General features: G+C 34.8%; 1 protein-coding gene across 2 annotated transcripts; it reads right to left on the bottom strand.

Annotated features, from left to right (window-relative positions):
• Nucleotides 1–544: 544 nt before the first annotated feature.
• LOC110688996 (CSC1-like protein HYP1) lies at nucleotides 545–18,974 on the bottom strand. 2 transcript variants are annotated; one of them, XM_021865743.1, is made up of 11 exons: nucleotides 18,889–18,974; nucleotides 15,583–15,993; nucleotides 15,318–15,470; nucleotides 15,042–15,105; nucleotides 12,008–12,217; nucleotides 9,054–9,224; nucleotides 7,917–8,215; nucleotides 6,162–6,438; nucleotides 4,327–4,602; nucleotides 3,053–3,286; nucleotides 545–1,094 (listed from the first exon to the last, which is right to left on the bottom strand). In XM_021865743.1, the coding sequence occupies exons 2-11, from the start codon at nucleotides 15,861–15,863 to the stop codon at nucleotides 933–935; spliced, it is 2,127 nt and encodes a 708-aa protein (XP_021721435.1). In that variant the 5' UTR covers nucleotides 15,864–15,993; nucleotides 18,889–18,974; the 3' UTR covers nucleotides 545–932. The 2 variants fall into 2 exon arrangements, with proteins under 2 accessions (XP_021721435.1, XP_021721434.1); XM_021865742.1 differs by having other exon boundaries at nucleotides 18,854–18,954.
• Between the last annotated feature and the right edge of the window lie 119 nt (nucleotides 18,975–19,093).

Raw genomic sequence — 19,093 nt, 5'->3', positions numbered from 1 at the left:
AAAAGCCAATAGAAACAGATACAGAAACTCAACCTTAAGAACTAACACTTGTGCTCGGTTATCTAACACCTTTGTATGTAGAATAATTGCATGTCGAATCATAACCCTTTTGCATTAGTACTTGACAACAACATGGGAAAACCGACCATTAAACATCTATTAACAGATACAGAAACCCCAATATTATTTTTCATTTCTTTCTTCTTTCTCTCTCCTTGAAGGACTGTTTATGGAATTTAGTGTCTGCTATTATTGGTGAGTCCAGAGCAGCAATTTAATAGGCTATTTAAGGTAAAGTCTTTATGTTCTTACTATCTCCTATTACTTTTTTTATTTTAACTCATTTGGGTTGTTTTCTCGCCATCTTTCTTGACTTCTTTTGTTTTTCAACCTTATAAACGGCAAATGAAAAGGGAAAGTGCAAGGGAAAGGGGAAATTGCACTTAGTTCTCTTCATTTCACCCAGATTCATTTTGCTACAAATCCAATTTTGAACAAAACAAAAAAACGAACAACATCAACCACATTACCTAAATTCGACAAATTCGAAACAAATTCACAATACTTACCTTTTTTGACAAATTCAGCAATTCACAAATTTTCCAAAGAAAAAAAAAAACAAATACAAGAGGAGAATGTCTAATACAAACAAATAAGTTTTATACAAAATTGCTAAGCTTGCCTAAATCCAACAAATTAAAACATGGAAATTTCAATGAACTCAAACTATTAAGTCTTCACCATCAACAACAAACCGATTACAAAAGAATTGAAACTCACCGGAAAATCTTTACAACCACGATAAATCGTATTATCTCCAGATATAACTCAAACAAGTGAAGTACGATGATCTATCTCCGATTGTAACTCAAACAAGTATTCCTCATCTCTGCAATTTCTCCACATACCCCTAACGGAGAAACATTGGTAATTCATATTTCAGTAGATTGAAGAAGAGGAGAGGTTTGACTATCAGTGTTCCGAGAATATTGACTTGGCTTTAGAGCTGGATCTTGATACGCAACGGTTAATTTATCGAGAAATTCTGTCATCCTGGGATCATTCTGTTCTTCCCTATCCTTTTTAATCAAACACTGCAACAAGAACAGTTATACAATATTAGTGCAGGAAAGATGCTATTGGTATAGAGGGCAATTTTTTAGGCATTACAAAACAAAAATGATACCAGTCAAGCGAAAACAAATCCTTAGTCCAAAAAATGATTGAGAGTCTATTAACATAAATTGTCATAAGGAAGTATCCGCGAAGAATAGAACAAAGAAAGGAAAGTGATTAAGTGGATCAGAAAAACGAGATAGATTATAGAAGAGAGGGGGGGGGGGGGGGCGGGGGGGAAGACAAACAGGATATAAAAAATAAAATTTGAGAATGTTTAACGAAAGAGTAAGGGAAGATAAAAGAGAAGTTAGAGAAAATTTATCCTAGGTAAATAATAGTTTGAATAAGTAAAGAAGTGAAAAACGCAACGAGGACGTTTTTAGGTAAAAGAAAAAAAAAATACACATGTAAATTAAAATGGATGATAAGGTTTTAAGACTTAATAATTCAAGTTGCAATGAGGACGTTTTTAGCTAGCCTATATGGCTTCCAGTGAGGATGTATTTATTTTAAGTCTGTTGTAGAGCTTTTGAATAGGCCATTTGAAGTGCTTTGAAATAATATCTGACATCAAAAAGGGAGTACTTTAATCTTATTGCTACGGTAAATCTGGTCTGAAAGAGGTTGATCATGAAAACTGGACTAATTCATCTTTGATAGAGAGCAACGAACACTATCATTCATTCATTTGATCTTTGCAGCTGCCGTTCCCTTAAATTGGTAACAATAAATGGAAAGACAATGAGAGGATGAAAAAACTCTCATGGTCATTGAACTAGGAATTTGGTTTTAAAACAATCATGGTTGTGGAAATGCCAAGAGAACTTATAATGTAAGACAAGTGTAGAGAAATGAGGAGAATGAACAAAACAAAGATGGATCTTACATATTCATCCCATAGAGTTAATTCTAATGAAAAAATTATGAACTGGAATAAAATGTAGACAATGGCTGGACAAAGATCGTGCATGTTCCAAAACTACTGACATCAAATCAGAAGCAGGCAAACATTACAAAATTTAGGGGTAGCAATCTAGAAAATCACTGTACCTTCTAGTACTTTCCTTTACTCATAGCTTCATTTCAATCACTAACCAAACATTAACAAGAACATAGCCAGGATTTGCTAAAATGTCTGCTAATTAAGAATGGGTAACCGGTTTTGACGAATTATAGTTGACACTTTTGAGTAGACAGGAGCCCTCTCCAAATGTGCAAACAAATCAAATACATGCAAATAAGATAAAGCCTCAACATATCTCATCTAGAGATAGCTCACACCCCAACTCAGTAGTATTACCACTTCTTACCTAAACACAAGAAGATGATTATTTCCCCATTTTAATTATATACTAACATATCTTCATTAATGATTACACTGAAGAAAAAAAAACAAATTAGGGCCTGTTGTCATTGACTGAACTCAGCTGAACTGAACTAAACTGAACTGAACTGGACTGAATTAAGCTGAGCTGAGCTAAACTGAACTGAACTGAAATGAAATGAATATTTTATAAGAGACGGAAATTAGGAGCTGAACTGAACTGAACTGAACTGAGCTGAGCTGAATTTCAACATAAGAGAACAGACCCTTAATATTTTCTATTCGTCTATGAACTGTAATGCATCTCATGTACCAAAAAAGAAAAGCTAGTTTTTATATAAATAGCTTCTTAAATGGAGTCATTATTAAGAATACCACCACTTACTAATGGCTAAATAAAGAAAAACGAAACAAGTAATTGAATAACTTGTATGTGTAGTGTTATGGGAGGAGTCAGTTTCATATTTTTCAGTAACAATGGTTTGTATACATACTCATTAAAAGGTTGGTTTTGGATAAAAATGTATATGAAAGCCTTGATAACCCAATGGTAAATAAATTATTCAGCTAAATAACAAAAATAAGAAAATGAGAGAGAGAGAGAGATACCTCAGCAGCATACGCCTGAAATATAGGAAGGAAGCGTTTGCGGCAATACTCATTGAATAATAGTGTGAGTATAGGTAAAGGGATGATTAAGCTAGATGCCAGAGGGAGATCCTTCAGCCCAAATATTCCTATAGCAATAATGTGCATGAGGACCAAGGAAAATATAGTTGAATTATGCACTATAGGCCAGAATTTGCCATTAGTTTCATGTTTCGGTGCATAGACATTCAGAAGCTGCAATGATGGGCAAAATACATCAGAAATATGATCCACAAAGGCCTATATGTTAGAAGTTATTCTAATTACAAATCCAACATATTCAAACAACTAAGTAAAGGGAAAACTCCCTAATTCACCCTCTGGACAATATACAGCAGAAGAAGCTGAAGTTTCAGCAATTAGAATTTAGATAAGAAAATAAGAAACTGACATGTAATCTACAACCTCCATTAATGACTATTGACCTAAGAGTCACACTATGAATCACCAGCAACATGACTGACATAGAAGACAATCAAGGAAGAATAAATCTTGCATAGCAAACCTAAAAATAACCAATCAAGAATTATAGATCCAAGAGGTTTAAATTACTCCAAGAATAGTTCAAAGTAAAATTTCAAACGGACATCCATTAGAATACAAGAAATTGTGACTATTGTGAGCTTTAATCAACTCTTTTGGAATAACGGAAGAAGGGACTCCATGAATGATGCCATTAAAGCAAGGAAATATCCATTCAGTTCTCACAAAGTTTATTATTTTAGTTCGAGATTCAGAAGACTATCCTTGAGTTATCTTGTACTACTAAATGCAGACCTATTTCGCTGTATTTGTTGAATAGAACACACCTTTATGTTGAGGAGAACGAAGTCATCCTTATACGGTGAATAGAACACAACACACTACATAAGGTGAATCGAACACACCATATAAGGTGAATAGAACACACCTTTATGTTGAACAAATTTCATAAATAAGGCATAAATACTCTCCAAATGAAGTTCAACAAATAGTATATTAGTATGAATACCCTAAACCAGCCACACTAGACAATCTTAATTTGTCCATTTTAAAGTGAACGTGTGGCGTTCTTAAGGGAAAGATGCAAGAATAAATAAATAAATAAATAATAATAATAAAAAAAATAACAGAACAGTCTGCAATTGCTCTAATATTAGGTTGACATGGGCTTCTCACACCAGATGCTTCTCGTGTATGTTATACCAAGAGCAAAAAAATTACAATTAGTTTAAAAGTAAAGAAAACAAGATTACCTGATTTCGGTAGATGAGATATCCCATACAAAAGTAAACTAGAAGGAACGGCAAAATCAACGGGGCAAGAATGAAATATGTTATTCCAAGAAGCACAAAAAAAAGTATCCTGGGAATTTCACTCTCATACGGAACTGATGAGAGTATTAAATCATTAGCCTCTTCTTTAGCAAATATTCTTCTCAGAAAATTCCAGATGAGAGTCACTAGCTGAAACAGCTCTGACGATAAACTAGTCCATCCACTCGTCACAACATAAGAAATGAAGAATGAAGCCTGCAGAAGAAGTTGCCAACTAATTACTCGCCCAGCTTTTGCAATTTTAGGTGAGTATTATTAGAAACTACCATTAATCCAGAATAAACAATACTCCTGAGTAAAAGGAAATAAGCAAAAGATACTCAATTCTAATAATTATTAACTACACGAGATAGCACATTATTCAAGAATATAGCATCTATATCCTGCAAGGAAAAAGCTGAATATCAGGTCTATTCGCAAACAGCCCAAACCTTCTGTACAAATTACAATGGATGATTCAAGGTTAAAAGGGAAACATACTTTACCAGCCAGGTCTAGAACAAATCGAGACTCCCAACGGTATTTTATTTAAAAATTATTTCGAAAGTCTGAAATACATGGGTCATAATAGATCCATTCCAGTTCTGATCAATCCAAATACCTGGTGAGCATAAACTAGATATTGGACCTAAAACGGTGCAAATATCTAATACACCCCACAGATGACCAAAAACCAGTCTGATTCCAGGACTGGCCAAGAACCAAGATATGCCCACCTACATTATCAAGCAGCGAGTCAGAGAGACATTTATATCACTTAGCTAACCATGTAATTTTGAGAATAAAGCTTTGGTATTGTTGTTGCTGTTGTATTCAACCATCTCAGAGAATGTCAAAGGTACCCCAGATCTTATATTTATGTAAAGTACTCTAAGAAGATCTTGTGCTATACTTATAAAGTTATTGATGTACATATTGGACGTTTGGAAATTTCCATTCAAAAAGCTGATAGTTAAAAGTAAATTTTAATTTAGACTTTATCTATAGTCATACCAATTTACCAAAGACACAGAGTAAGTTATACAAATAATAATGTCTTCGATATTCAATAATTAGACAAATGAATTTCTTCATCCAGTACAAACTATCACAACCTAAAAAACATATCAATGAATGAACATTAATTCAACAAAATGTCATTACAAGGTATCCCCAAATCCCCAATGACATTCATTTTTATTTATTTCATTTTGTGTAGACTAATACATTGTTCATTGCTCGATAATTTTCACATCCACATCACATACGTTTAATTAATCATCTGCTTCAACCTTATCTATCACATGATTAACTCATAGGCAAACTTGGTTCAGCAATATTGAAAACCTATAAAGAGTCAATGTAGGCCAAAGCTCACTCAATTACACAAATACTAATAATTGGGATACGGAGTCTCGATACAAGTCGAAGATGAAAGTTGAATTTTCAATTCCAAGTTATCTTAGCATATTCATTTGTTTAACTGGTGAACTTCTGTTGAAAGTGTAGGGACTTCTTAGAACATTTCTACCCTTCAAGGAAGAGTTTCTAAGAGCCAGGGCACTGTGAATGGCACTATAACACTAACACTGAAATCGTTTCAAGACGATAGTTGATTCATGCTTATAGGAGACAGAATGTGTTTACATCGAGAAAACCACATATATGCCAAACTTTCTCATCCTCCCTTCCTCTCCATATTGACAGGAAAGAATGGACAGCTATAGCAGATATACCAAACTAAAACAGCACAAATTTACCAGAGGGATATTTACCTGAGCAGGAACACCTCGAGCAAGTAATTCAGGAACTTTTTTGGGTTCAAAAAACACATTAACTTGAGTTAAAGCTGTTCCTGATAACACATTTGCAAAGAATATGTTCCATATCGTAAACCAGAGCACCTTACTACACGCACTTTTTTGTATCGCACTCATGGAAATGTAACCTTGTATAGAGGACAGCATCTTCATAATGGGTGGTATAAATGATAGAAACAACTGAAGAATGAGACTTGGAAGATATCCAGTTATCACTTGACTGACAAAAGCTCTGTAAAACAATGCCACAATAAACAAGTAAATAAGTGATCAAACATAAAATATACTGCTTCTAATGAAAAAATGAACAGCATTCTAAAAGACAAAATTAGAAGTCTAAACCTTGTAATATATTTTTTTAAAAAAAAAACAACCACCCTGATAAATGGTGAATTCTCAAAAAAAAAATATTGATAATACCTAAAAATTAATAAATATATCATGAAATATTTATAAAATATATTAAAACAAACTCATTGGGCAATAAAATACTCTAAAGTCCATAGGTAATTTATAAACCATATGATATAATGTTTTCACCACTTACACCTATAAATTAGATGGATTGACTATATACTCTCACTTAAGTTTTTAACTACAATGCTTAGGCTAGAATTGCAGACCAGGATTGTGAACAACTGTCAGACTAGTTATCAGCAAAAAGGAAGCTAATATAATATTCTACCGCAATCAATTGGTCCCTAATAAACCATCTATTACTATATATTTTCTCACACTTTCTACATGATCTAGTTACTCAAGCACATTTTTAGGGTCTCTGATGGCATACCAGACTACCAGTGCCTAAATAAAGTTCGAAACTTATATCAAGTAGTGAGAGAATTCCATTTATTCAAACATACTACTCCAGCATATAGAAAGTATGATCAAGGGAACTGTAAATTTAGAGAGCTGTAAGGGGAAACATGATAATTGTTTGGAAGGCTCAAAACCAATGGTAATCTACAGATTCTGTAACTAAACAAGTGTATAACCCTTAATATTTGTTGTGCCTCTGGTACAGTGATGCAGGCAACCATGTTTTCTCGCATTAGGTGGCAATTACATGTCCTTGGAACAAAATTTTAAGATCATATACATCCTACTGGATTTCTTTGGTATCTATCATGGCACATCTCCAGGTTACTTAAGTCAGATCCAAAAAATGTCACCCAGGAGATCTCATGTTCAATTAAACATCTTTGGGTTTTGTAGATAAACCAAAGGATAGAATTTTTAAATCAGCAGATATACAAGGTGTAACTTCTTGTGAGACAGAGTAGTCTTTGCTGCTATTCTGATGCTATCCAATAAGGTTTTCACAAAACGTTAAATCTTTATGCTATCGAGCATGGTTGATATGTAATTTCATGCATTGATATATTTAAGAAGAAACTTTATCCAAATAGATGAATTTCTTAATATTTTCAAATTTCAATACTACTTCCACAGTTCCACTCCCATTCCACACAAACAAGATCAGATGCCTCCATTCGTTTCAAGTCTAGAAGTATATTTAGCAAATTGGGACAAAGGGTAAAGTATTTTGTCATTAAACGGTGAATAACTTCTCATAATAATAGGGTTTCATAGAATATGAACAACCCAAGCCCCACCCCTATTAATCTCAATTCTATAAATTATGGGAATTAGTTTCCAATGGATGACTTCTTTTTTGAAGTGTTTCTAATAGTAAAGCTAACCACTCACATTGTTAAGATGCTTTTAAGGAAAGGAAGATAGCTCTCCAGTTGTTCCAGATGAGTAAGACCTTGCACGATCACGACAAAAAAGAGGAATAGAATTGTAAGAACAGCCGAAGCAACATACACCACCAACTTGCAAATCCATATCCGGAAGTATGAAGCAGAAAAGAAAGGCCAATAAACATCATCAGGTTCAGGAGCTTGTTCAGTGACCCACTCTATGGGATTGACCCCTTGTTGAATGTGTATTGCTAATGCAGCACCATATCGTGACTTAAAAGAAACAAAAGCAGCTGGAACTTCCTAAAAATCACAACTTAAGAGCAGGAGCTATCAGATATCGATAATCTTTATAAGATAATGCTAAAATAGTACAACCAAATAAAGTCACAACAGTTGAGTGGATGGTAAAATGATTCAGAAACATGTGTTGAATACATTATAAATTCTGTTTTTTTTTTTTAAGGCGCATCCAGGAGATATTTTATAGAATCCAACACATGTTTCAGAAACATGTGTTAAATACATTATAAACTTCTTTGCCTTGAATATCAGAACACTTCATTATTCAACCCTTTCTACTTCTCCTCAAGGTAATTTAGCTTTTTCATAAAGAGATAGCCTGTACATCTGGATAAAAAAAAAAAGCTTGAACATTCTGTCTAGCCTCTAACTTCAAAAAATAAAAAAATAAAAAATAAAAAAAAAAAAAAAATCGACTTCTAGAATTTAGAGACGAAATCCATGAACATAAAAAAGGATTGCAAATCACCAAACAAAGTAGGATTAATGAGTAACAGTTTAAGGAGATTGTCCCTCTTTGTAGGTATTACTGGACTCTGTCCAAAATTTAAGTCTCAAGATCACTTTAGCATGCAAAAATCTATTGTCTATATTTCTTATATCAACATTTTTAACAATTACATTTCGTTTACATGTTTGTGGGATTTCCCAAAAACAACATGCAACAAAGGACAGAAAATAATTATGAGATTTTGTGGCGCAGTGCATACAAATAGCAAAATATTTAATACAGCAAATTTCCACACAAATGAGACAATAGAACATAATTATGTTGATCCATAATTATGACTCTTCCAAAGGTATAATTACTAAATACAAGCAGAACACAGGCACACACCTTTTCATCTAATGATGATTGCTCCATCCTCATATTGTCCTCTGTAACCTCTAACTTTTTCTCCAATGTACGTAAATGACGATCTTTGTTACCAAACAGCCCTAACCTTTGACTAGAACGTTCTTCAGACTTTAGCTGGTCAACTGCTCCGTAAAGTTTTTCAGCATTTTCCTAAAACAAAGTATGCAGATGTAAACGCTCCAAAAATATCTAAACAAAATGATAAAAATTTATACATCTTTCAGAATTGATCTCTATTTAGCATCAGGGAAAAGCTAGCACAAAATACACAATTTACTGTTCAAATAACCAGTTGTTTGGATGTCAAACACAAAATCCTTACATTTTCTCTCTTCCTTTTTGAATCAGCCAGACAAACATATATATGATTCCCTTTAAAGCCTACTTTAAAAATAAATAAATAAATAACTAAATAAAACATCCAAAACTGTGATTTCTTACTTTTAATTTCCAAAACCATCCTTCTCTTTGTCTTCTAGTTGCCTTACAAATCAATCATGAATTCATGATGTAACATGTTCCGTAGAAATTTTTGGGTTTAAGCAAAGTAAATAACAAAGATATTTGAAAATATCAATCCAACTATCTCACAGAAATTCGGGGTTTCACCTTTTGAGAATAAGATGAGGAAGAATCTCCTAAGGAGGTTTGCCCATGTACGATGAGTTTGAGTGATGCACTGGTAATGAGATTGTGAGGGGTAGGAGAAGACATTAGAAAAACTTAAAGGAGGGCGATTGAGAGTGATGAATATATTTTGAGGAGCATACGGCATTGGATAGGACTAATGGAGGAAGAAAGCTCTGTATATGACATGACTTTGTACATACTTCATATTAATATTTATTAATTCAAAATTTTCTTTTTTCCTCTCTTTACATCTCCTGTTACCCCTCATTTATGGGATTTCCTCAATTTAATTTTTGTTCCCTTTGTTGAGTTTCACTTTACACCACCCTCATTTTCTTGATCCGTAAGTTTTCTCCTGTTTTCTTCCACTTTCACTTTCTCACTTTTATTTGTTTAGTTTCCTTAACTTATTTCTTTACCTTTTGTGTTTCGCTTTTCAAGAATGATTCCTTAGGATATGTTAGCCAACCCAAATCACTTTGGGAATAAGACTTTATTATTGTTGTTGTTGTCGTTGTCTTACAGAAGTTCCTAGTTTATATTGGCAGAGAATTTTAAAATATAAATTGAATGTAAGAAAATGTAAGAGGTCTTACAAGTTACAACATACTAACAGGGAGAAACCATAAGAGGAAGTTTGTGGAGAGAGAGAGAGAGAGAATTATTGGTTTTTTTACTGGAAAATGAAAGTGAGAATTTTGGTTGGAGAATCCCAAAATACTGAATTAATAGCAACTAAGAACTTCTTTGTGTGACAATAAAAAAGTAAAAGATGTAGGATGTGAAACCAGTAGAATGTAGCAAACAAGAAAGATAGGGTAAAGGAAATCACAAGAGACTCAAAGAAAGCTTTGGCAATGATTAATTAACAAACTTATTATCCACTTTACCATTGAAGTAATATTCTGGGAGCTATGAAAATGAAAATGAAAATTGGGAGTAGATGTTTTTCTTTCATACCATTAGGAAGCCCAACAACTTTCTTATACGGTAACTATGCTAATAAAACTTTCAAGCACACGAACTAGCTAGCCATATGTATGACATTTGTAACCAAATTATGTGTTACTTGAAGATGGTATGGTTATAGGCCAAAAACATCAAGATAAACCTTCAGAATGAGTAGAGATTTAATAGAGACAAAAGAGTTTTAAGCGGTGGTAATTATAACCTTTTATGGAATACATAAGAGAAGCAAACACAAACAGCTTTGGTATGGGGTGTGAAATACACAAAAGATTTGCACAATGTAAGTATGACTTATAGAAATGGAAGTAATTGAACCCGCCCCGCTTAATCTTCATGATTGACATAATTTGTCAATCATTTTCTCCACCTTAGCTTTTGTGAATCAGCAAGATGAAGCAACATCTGTTTGACACCGTAACCGAGGTTGTGTTACGTGACATTAACCATTGAAAAGCTTCCTCCTTCTTCTTCCATTAAAGCTTCATCAAACTCCACCTCCATTGAAGCTAGCTTCCCCATCTCCACCACCATTGAAGCTTTCCGACACCATCATTAAAGCTTTCCCAATCTACACCCAGCTTCCCCGATCTAAACAAAAACCCTATGAATAAAGGATGAAATTAAGGGCATGGTCAACCCCTAAGAGTACGGGTAATCATGTCCTCCATTGAAGCGAAGCTCCCTCCATTGAGCTTGATTTTCAAAGTTAGGTCAAAAATGGTAAAATAAGTGAAATCGGCGGCGAAAGGAGAGGAGATAGAAGATGACAGCAGTTGTGGTTGTGGTGGTGGTGGAGTGCTTTTGCATTTGGAGATGCCAATCAAGTGAGCTCTTGTCTTGGAAGCTCCCTCCATTGTTGAGAGACATAAAAGAGTGAAGAAAGAGAAAGTTGGATGGAAAATGTTGTTATTAACGGTGTGAAATCCATTACTCCAAGCTGGAGTAGTGATACAAGAATGCCAACTCTCAGCAAAAAACTTACCATACTGTCCCTGATTAAAATGATGGAAATCCCAACTACACCCTAATGATTGACAATTTTTGCAAGATCAACAAGTATTTCCTCGAATTAGTTAGCTAGCTAGTGACTAATCGATGCAAAAACAACCCATCACATACAACTCTGATCTACAAATCATGTCCAATCATGTAGTACATATCAATATGCTAAAAAGAATAGCAAACAACAAATAAGAGGTTTTTGTGATAATAATTCCGAATTTCATAGTATATGAAAGATGAGACTACAAAAAAAGGTTCAACAAAGTTGGTTGTCATCTATATGTAGGATCTATGTTATGCTATGAATCTATAACATATATAATTATGCTTACCATAAGTTGTTGAAGTTTGCTTGTCCAACGAACAACAGTATGAGAAAGATATGTCAAAGGATGATACTCTCTAAAAAATTGTTCAATGCTTTCACTTAAACTGCTCCCAGCCTGGACAGGAATACCACGAACTAAAACGGTGAAGTGGTGAAACTGAGGTTGGGATGCATAAAAATAAGCAATCCGCTTCAGAGCAATGACCTTATTTTCCTGCATTGAAATACCAGTTAGGAATATTACAAGAATGTACACTTCCCTCAGACACTCCCTTTAATATAAGCTTATTAAATAACATATCATTAACACACAAGGCAAAAGAATCTTGCAAAACTATAATTTTTCTGAAGCGAGAGTAATAGCTGAAAGGGATTACGAACGTGCTAGCTAAGTTTGCAATTAACGACAATTATCAACAACGAAGACGGAAAAACAAGTAATAAACGAGACAAGGAGAATTTACCGTGGGAAACCCGAGAACCGGGAGAAAAACCCACCAATCCACTATGGAGTAACAATTGGATGAAAAACACTGTAGATTACAAGCTTCAATCACCATTAAAGCTCCCACCCTAAGCTCACCCTCTCAAACACTCAAACCCTAAGTGTTTGGGTTTACATGAGGCTCTCTCTATCTCTAGATCTTTCCCTTCATCTCATTACCACTTCTAGATCTTGAGATATGCCCATTTGAAGTCAGCCCTTTGACATCCACCATTGCTTTACACCAAGCAATAGCCCATAGCTTAATCTCCTAAGCTATGCACCCCCTTAGCCTTCTTGAAACCGTTCTCCACACTCTCAAACCCAACAATCTCCCACCTGGAGATCGGTTCAAGTGTGAGAACAAACACACTACACATATACTCTCATGGCTTCTCCATTGTGCTCCAACATCTCTCCATAAGCCTCACAATCTCCCAACCCGGAAATTGACTTATCATCACGAGATCACACCAACACAATGAGTCAACCATCATCATCAACATCTTTGCTAATCACCATAGCTAAGACTCATTTTCTCTACACCGAGAAAACAAACCCACTTCCTCTAAACCAAGGAAGTGACATCAACCTTGACAAACTCATCACACAACCGAGGGTCTTTTCCATGTTCTCCGAGCACTTTCACCATGCTCTAGACCGAACACACCCTCCAAAGTGACACACAAGCCAAAAGGAATTCTTCTTTGCTCTTGGAACAACACACCATGCTCCCACCCGAACAAAACATCCTTTGCTCCACTTGCTTTTCCACACACAATGCCCATGTGTGCAATGCATGCCCTCTTCACCAAGGAACACCACCTCCTCTACACCAAGGAGACAAACACAATCTCCTCTACACCAAGGAGACCAAACATCTTGATAAACAACTTTCTCTCCACCAAGAAAGCACCACTTCCTCTACACCAAGGAAGCAAACCGGAGTCTACACCAACTCCAACACACCACCTTCTACACACCAAGTAGGCAATGCAAGCATTGAGATCTCAACTAACCTCAATAACACACCCATTTCCTCTACAGCAAGGAAATGCCACCTCCTCTCAACCGAGGAAGCAAACATCAAAATCTACACCAACTTTGATAAACATCACGTTATCCAAGGGATTTTCCTAGTTCTCCGAGCACTCCAACCGCACTCTACACGAACTCACCCTCCGTGACAAACACAAGCCTTTGGGCATTTTCCTTTTTTTGATGGAACACTCCTACCATGCTCCCACCTCAACAAGCACCCATACTTGCCTTTCACACATGCTAAACTCACATGTGCATTCACCACTCACAACCACCATGTGAGCCTTCATGATACACCTTCACTTGGCACGTCTTTCCCGGTCTTCTTCTATCATTGAAACACCGAACACCACGACTTCTCTCCAATGACTATCCAACCAACAATGCCTACCGCAAAGATTCACATCACCTCACAAAATCCATGTGAGACCCCTTCATTTGACATGCTTTTTCCGGCCATCTTCCACCATTGAAACACCAAAACCATGGCTCTTCCTCAATGGCAATCCGACCAAGCCATGCCTCCGCAAAGAACAGACCCCCTCATGACTACCCATGTGTTTCCCAAGGTTACAAGGCACCACTCAATTGTCCCATGAACTTCAACCGAGTTCCCTCAACAATTTCTCCATGGCCCTCCCTCACACACAACATGTAGCCACCATGATTGAGTTAACTACCGGATATCAAGATGGGGAAATTCTTGAATTCCTTCAACTCCAACATCAACACTCCATAGATTTCATTCTCCTACTCCGTCTTCCATTGTTAATCAAACACAAAATTCAAGACTTTTCAATTCCAATAACAACTTATTGAAATCCATACCAAAGACTCAGAACACCCACAACACCAAAATTGAAATTTTAACACCAAAAATTCAATCTTTGGACTTTCCAATCACAAACAACAAGCATACCACACAAACTAACCCTAAAAAACCGCCAAAACAACCTTGGCTCTGATACCAATTGAAAGGGATTACGAACGTGCTAGCTAAGTTTGCGATTAACGACAATTAACAACAACGAAGACGGAAAAACAAGTAATAAACGAGGCAAGGAGAATTTACCGTGGGAAACCCGAGAACCGGGAGAAAAACCCACCAATCCACTATGGAGTAACAATTTGATGAAAAACAATGTAGATTATAAGCTTCAATCACCATTAAAGCTCCCACCCCAAGCTCGCCCTCTCAAACACTCAAACCCTAAGTGTTTGGGTTTACATGAGGCTCTCTCTATCTCTACATCTTTCCCTTCATCTCATTACCACTTCTAGATCTTGAGATATGTCCATTTGAAGTCAGCCCTTTGACATCCACCATTGCTTTACACCAAGCAATAGCCCATAGCTTAATCTCCTAAGCTATGCACCCCCTTAGCCTTCTTGAAACCGTTCTCCACACTCTCAAACCCAACAATAGCAAGTGTATGAACAATTTCGCAGTAAAACACATAAACCTTAACTGACAAGTTTATAATAACCCTTAGGTGGTTTTAGACCTACTTACTTTATAAAGAAGATAGCACACAGCCCCAGTAAAAACATATGCAGCACAAAAGTGAATCCATAACCTTCACAAGAGAAAAGATGCACAAAATCAGTGGACTTGAAGGGACAACTGTTTCATAGATTACAATAATGGACCATAGAAAGCAGGAATTCTTACAAGAACTCTCTACAAAATTGTTCTATGCTTTCAATTAAACTATCAATTTTTAGTATCAAATTTTTACCACGTGGTAGATGCTGCATTTGCACATCTCATGAGAAAAAGAATATTCACCTGTTTGAGCCATTATTGACATTAGAAATGCTGAAAGAATCCAAAGACTTGTTGGGAAGATCAGAAATATCAATAACCAGCTGATTTCCCAAAAAGTTGATGGGAAGAAGAATGAAAACACCGATGATAGCAGCAACAGAAAATACCTTTAAACTGTAAAAAAAATAAAAAATAATAAAATAAAATAAATTAGTCAACTTAAAATAGGAAAATTAATTTTTCTACTAACGAAAGAGACTTGTAGATTTTCCACGTTCCAGACTACCTGAAGGTAAAGAGTCGCATGAATACCACACCATCCAGACCTGATTTCTCCAACAAGTCCTCTTCTGACTGTTGCCATGCCCTTTTTACCCAACCAGCTGAAGGCAAAAGCCTCTCTAAGTTGAAATCAGTAGTTTGTTTAAGCTTTCTTTCAGCAACTAGACGTGGTGCATAAACTCTGAGGTTACTCGGCTGCTTCCTTAAAATAGAGTACAAAGTGAAAAACAGAAAACAAAGGCCAAGATTTATTCCAACAGACGTCAAAAGTGCTGAGAGGATCATTCCTTTCAGATAATATCAGAAACAAATCCAGCAGCAAACTGCAGTCCTTGTAATCCCAACGTTTACGTTACCCACAAGTAGTATAGAGACTAGTGAGTGACCACAAGAAATCTGTAAAACAACAAGTTCTCTGAAATGAAGAGAAAAATCGTAAGTTAGCTGGATATAATAGTTAAGAATTTTAATTCATACATAATATGGACACATGCCATAAAAAATACTCTATTCTAGTAAGTTTTGGCAAAATTAATGCATATAAAAGATAAAATGCATAGGCCATTGTTGCCTTGCACAAACTAAGTCCATGATCACTATATTATCATTCTCAGAAGAAGATTTTTCACACAAGCACCTCAAATTTTCTTTACATTTTGTACTGGTACATTGTAATATGTAATAACACTGCAGCACAATGACCCAAAACCAAAAGTTTAGTCTTTCCAAAATGCAAGTATTATTTATCAGTCTAACACATAAAGAGAATTGACAATGATGGCTTGTGTAGAAGAACAATAAATTAACACCATTTGCAAACTTAAATCTCCCTATAAGCCTCCTAGCAATGCTAAAACCCCGTCCAATGTCACAACTCACAAACATAATTAAAACAAAATTAAAAAAACCATAATAAGGCTAGAATATACCAGTGGACTTAACTAAACTCTCAAAGCTAGCATTCAAAAGTCTCGTCATGGAAACAGAAACCAACAAAACAACTACTAGCTTCATCAATAGAGTTGAAACATGAAAGTAAGTCATCGGACTCATTGCTACCATGGCCTTCCCCCAAATGTTATTAGCCATCACACAAACATAGGAGAGATGTTATGGCATTGCAACTTAAACTCCAAAAAAGGTCATGAAAGGGAGAGTTTGGTTCATTCATGAAATTATATTTAAAATAGTATCCAGGCTTACATACAGTTTACTTTTAAAAAAATATTCAAATTATTACTTCTGAAAAAGATCTGGAATTAATAGAAGATGTCTTTCTTGGAACTGGTCGATACTGCCTGAGATAAATTAGTAGTTACTCAGTATTCAATTAACTCAAAGCTATCCCATCAATGTGGATGTTATTTTGAGGTATGTATCTTAAAATATTTTCTTACATCAAAAATAAAATGTACTTAAATAATATCTTCTTTTCTTCATATTACAAAGTATTATTTTTTGTACAGGTTTTCATATGTTTACTTCAACTAAACATTATACGCAAAATTGGGACTTTAAGAGTCAGTGTTAAATGACCCACTCATTTCAGTTGATTCTACAAAACAAAGGCTTATAAGCATGTATTCAAGAAAAACATACACTTAATCTTTAGTAGAAAGGCAGATTCAAACCTTCTAAACTCCTTTAATAGCATTGCCTTAAAATAAAGATTATTTGTTGGTATCTTACCTGAAATTCATATTGTACTAAAGACTATCTAATCACCTTAATAATATCCCAAACGAGCCACTTATCTAATCACCTATATACTGACCAAAAAATGATCCAATGCGATTAGATTTGAAACATGTAATCTGCAACTTCCTATCCAAGCGGTAAGGAAACGTGGAAGCATAAAAAGTAAAACAATGACTCGTATCTTTTATCCGGAGATTGAGAGATATAAAATCCCTCTTTGGTATTAAAGATCATAGTTAAGGATAAATAAGGTAACAGAGTTAGTTTGTATATATAGTAGGAATTATATAACTAAAATTACAAAAATCCATTTGGACTTTGGGAGAGCTTTATAGTTTATACTATGAGAAAAATGTAGACAATTAAGAGACTTATAGTGAGTTTTTTCAAATTCCCATTATTCCGAGAGAGACACGTGACCTCCATGATAAATTCTATAAAACAAAGGTAAGAATTCCAATAATTATTGTACTTACACAACGCAACGTGTGTATTTGTGTGTGTGTTATGACTAAATATAGCTACGAACCAATGATGAATGAACAGTTAAATGAAAATTTGGCATCGCATGGACAACCTTGGAGAAAAATAAATATATCTTTGAGCCGAATAATCAATCTAAAAATCTGAATGGCATAATTTATATACCATTCTGGATCAGGATCAAACCAAACACTCTCTCATAGGAGCACACCAAGACGCAGCAATAAAATTACTAGCATCAGCAATACCCTTCCTGACAAAATCCCGACTCAAATGAACAACCTAGAATCTTTATTAAGAAGAAATTCTGCACCAAATAAGCAAAAACCCTCTCTCCTTAACAATCTTCTCAAGAACCAAATCTTCATCACCACTTAGGCAGCTTAGCTAAAAAACCTAAACATAATTAAGAATCCATAACTCACTATTCAATTTACTCATTAAAACAACATGAATAGAATAAATAAATTTTTTTTATTAATTCAATTCAAGAACACTAATAAACACGGCCTGCGGTGCGATGAACATTAAAAAATGAAGCAAATTCATAGGGTCCATTTCAATTTACATCATAGCAATCATAATGGATTTGCAAATAAATAAATTATTTTTGAGCTTTTATTTTGCTCTTTTCTCTTAGATACCAATTTCCTCAATCCACCCTTAATTACAAAACCCATCATTCAATAACACCCTAATTGTAAGCCGAAACGGTTCCATTCTTCCTACAATCTACTCTCGTCTACATCATTGCCCTTTGCGGCTCCCTTAGGCACCAAAATAATGATTACCATTGTACTTCTTTATCCTCTCAGACATTTACACATAACACCCCTTTAATTTCCCTTACTAAATTCCTCAAAATTTTGTGAAATTATCTTCAAAGCTCATACATCTATAAATTTACGCAATTTAAAAATTAAAATCAATCAATATATGTTCTGATCATTAGTTACTATGTTTCAACATAAAAATCAATCAAAAACAAAGTACATGAAAAAGGGTAATCAATTATACAAACTAAACAGAAAAAATTAATACATCAAAAAAATTTATAGGAAGAAATTAAAAAAAAATGAGATGAACAAACAAACCAGCAAACGGTGTAGGCGCATAAGTAGGAGCTTACGTCTGTGAAAGGAAAGTAAAATCAATAGTGTATCAAATTGAAATTGAATCGACTTTTGTAATAAGGTGTAAATGTGTAATAATCAGATTTTTAGTTAATAAATTTTAAATAAAGAGCTAATACTAACAAATTAGGGGATGTAGCTCAAATGGTAGAGCGCTCGCTTTAAGTTGATAAATTTTAAATAAAGAGCTAATGCTAACAA

This window comes from Chenopodium quinoa, unplaced genomic scaffold (genome assembly GCF_001683475.1).
Source record: "Chenopodium quinoa cultivar QQ74 unplaced genomic scaffold, ASM168347v1, whole genome shotgun sequence".
Lineage (NCBI taxonomy): Eukaryota > Viridiplantae > Streptophyta > Magnoliopsida > Caryophyllales > Amaranthaceae > Chenopodium > Chenopodium quinoa.
Note: the sequence above shows the minus strand (reverse complement) of the source record. Positions and strands in the feature narration are given on the sequence as shown.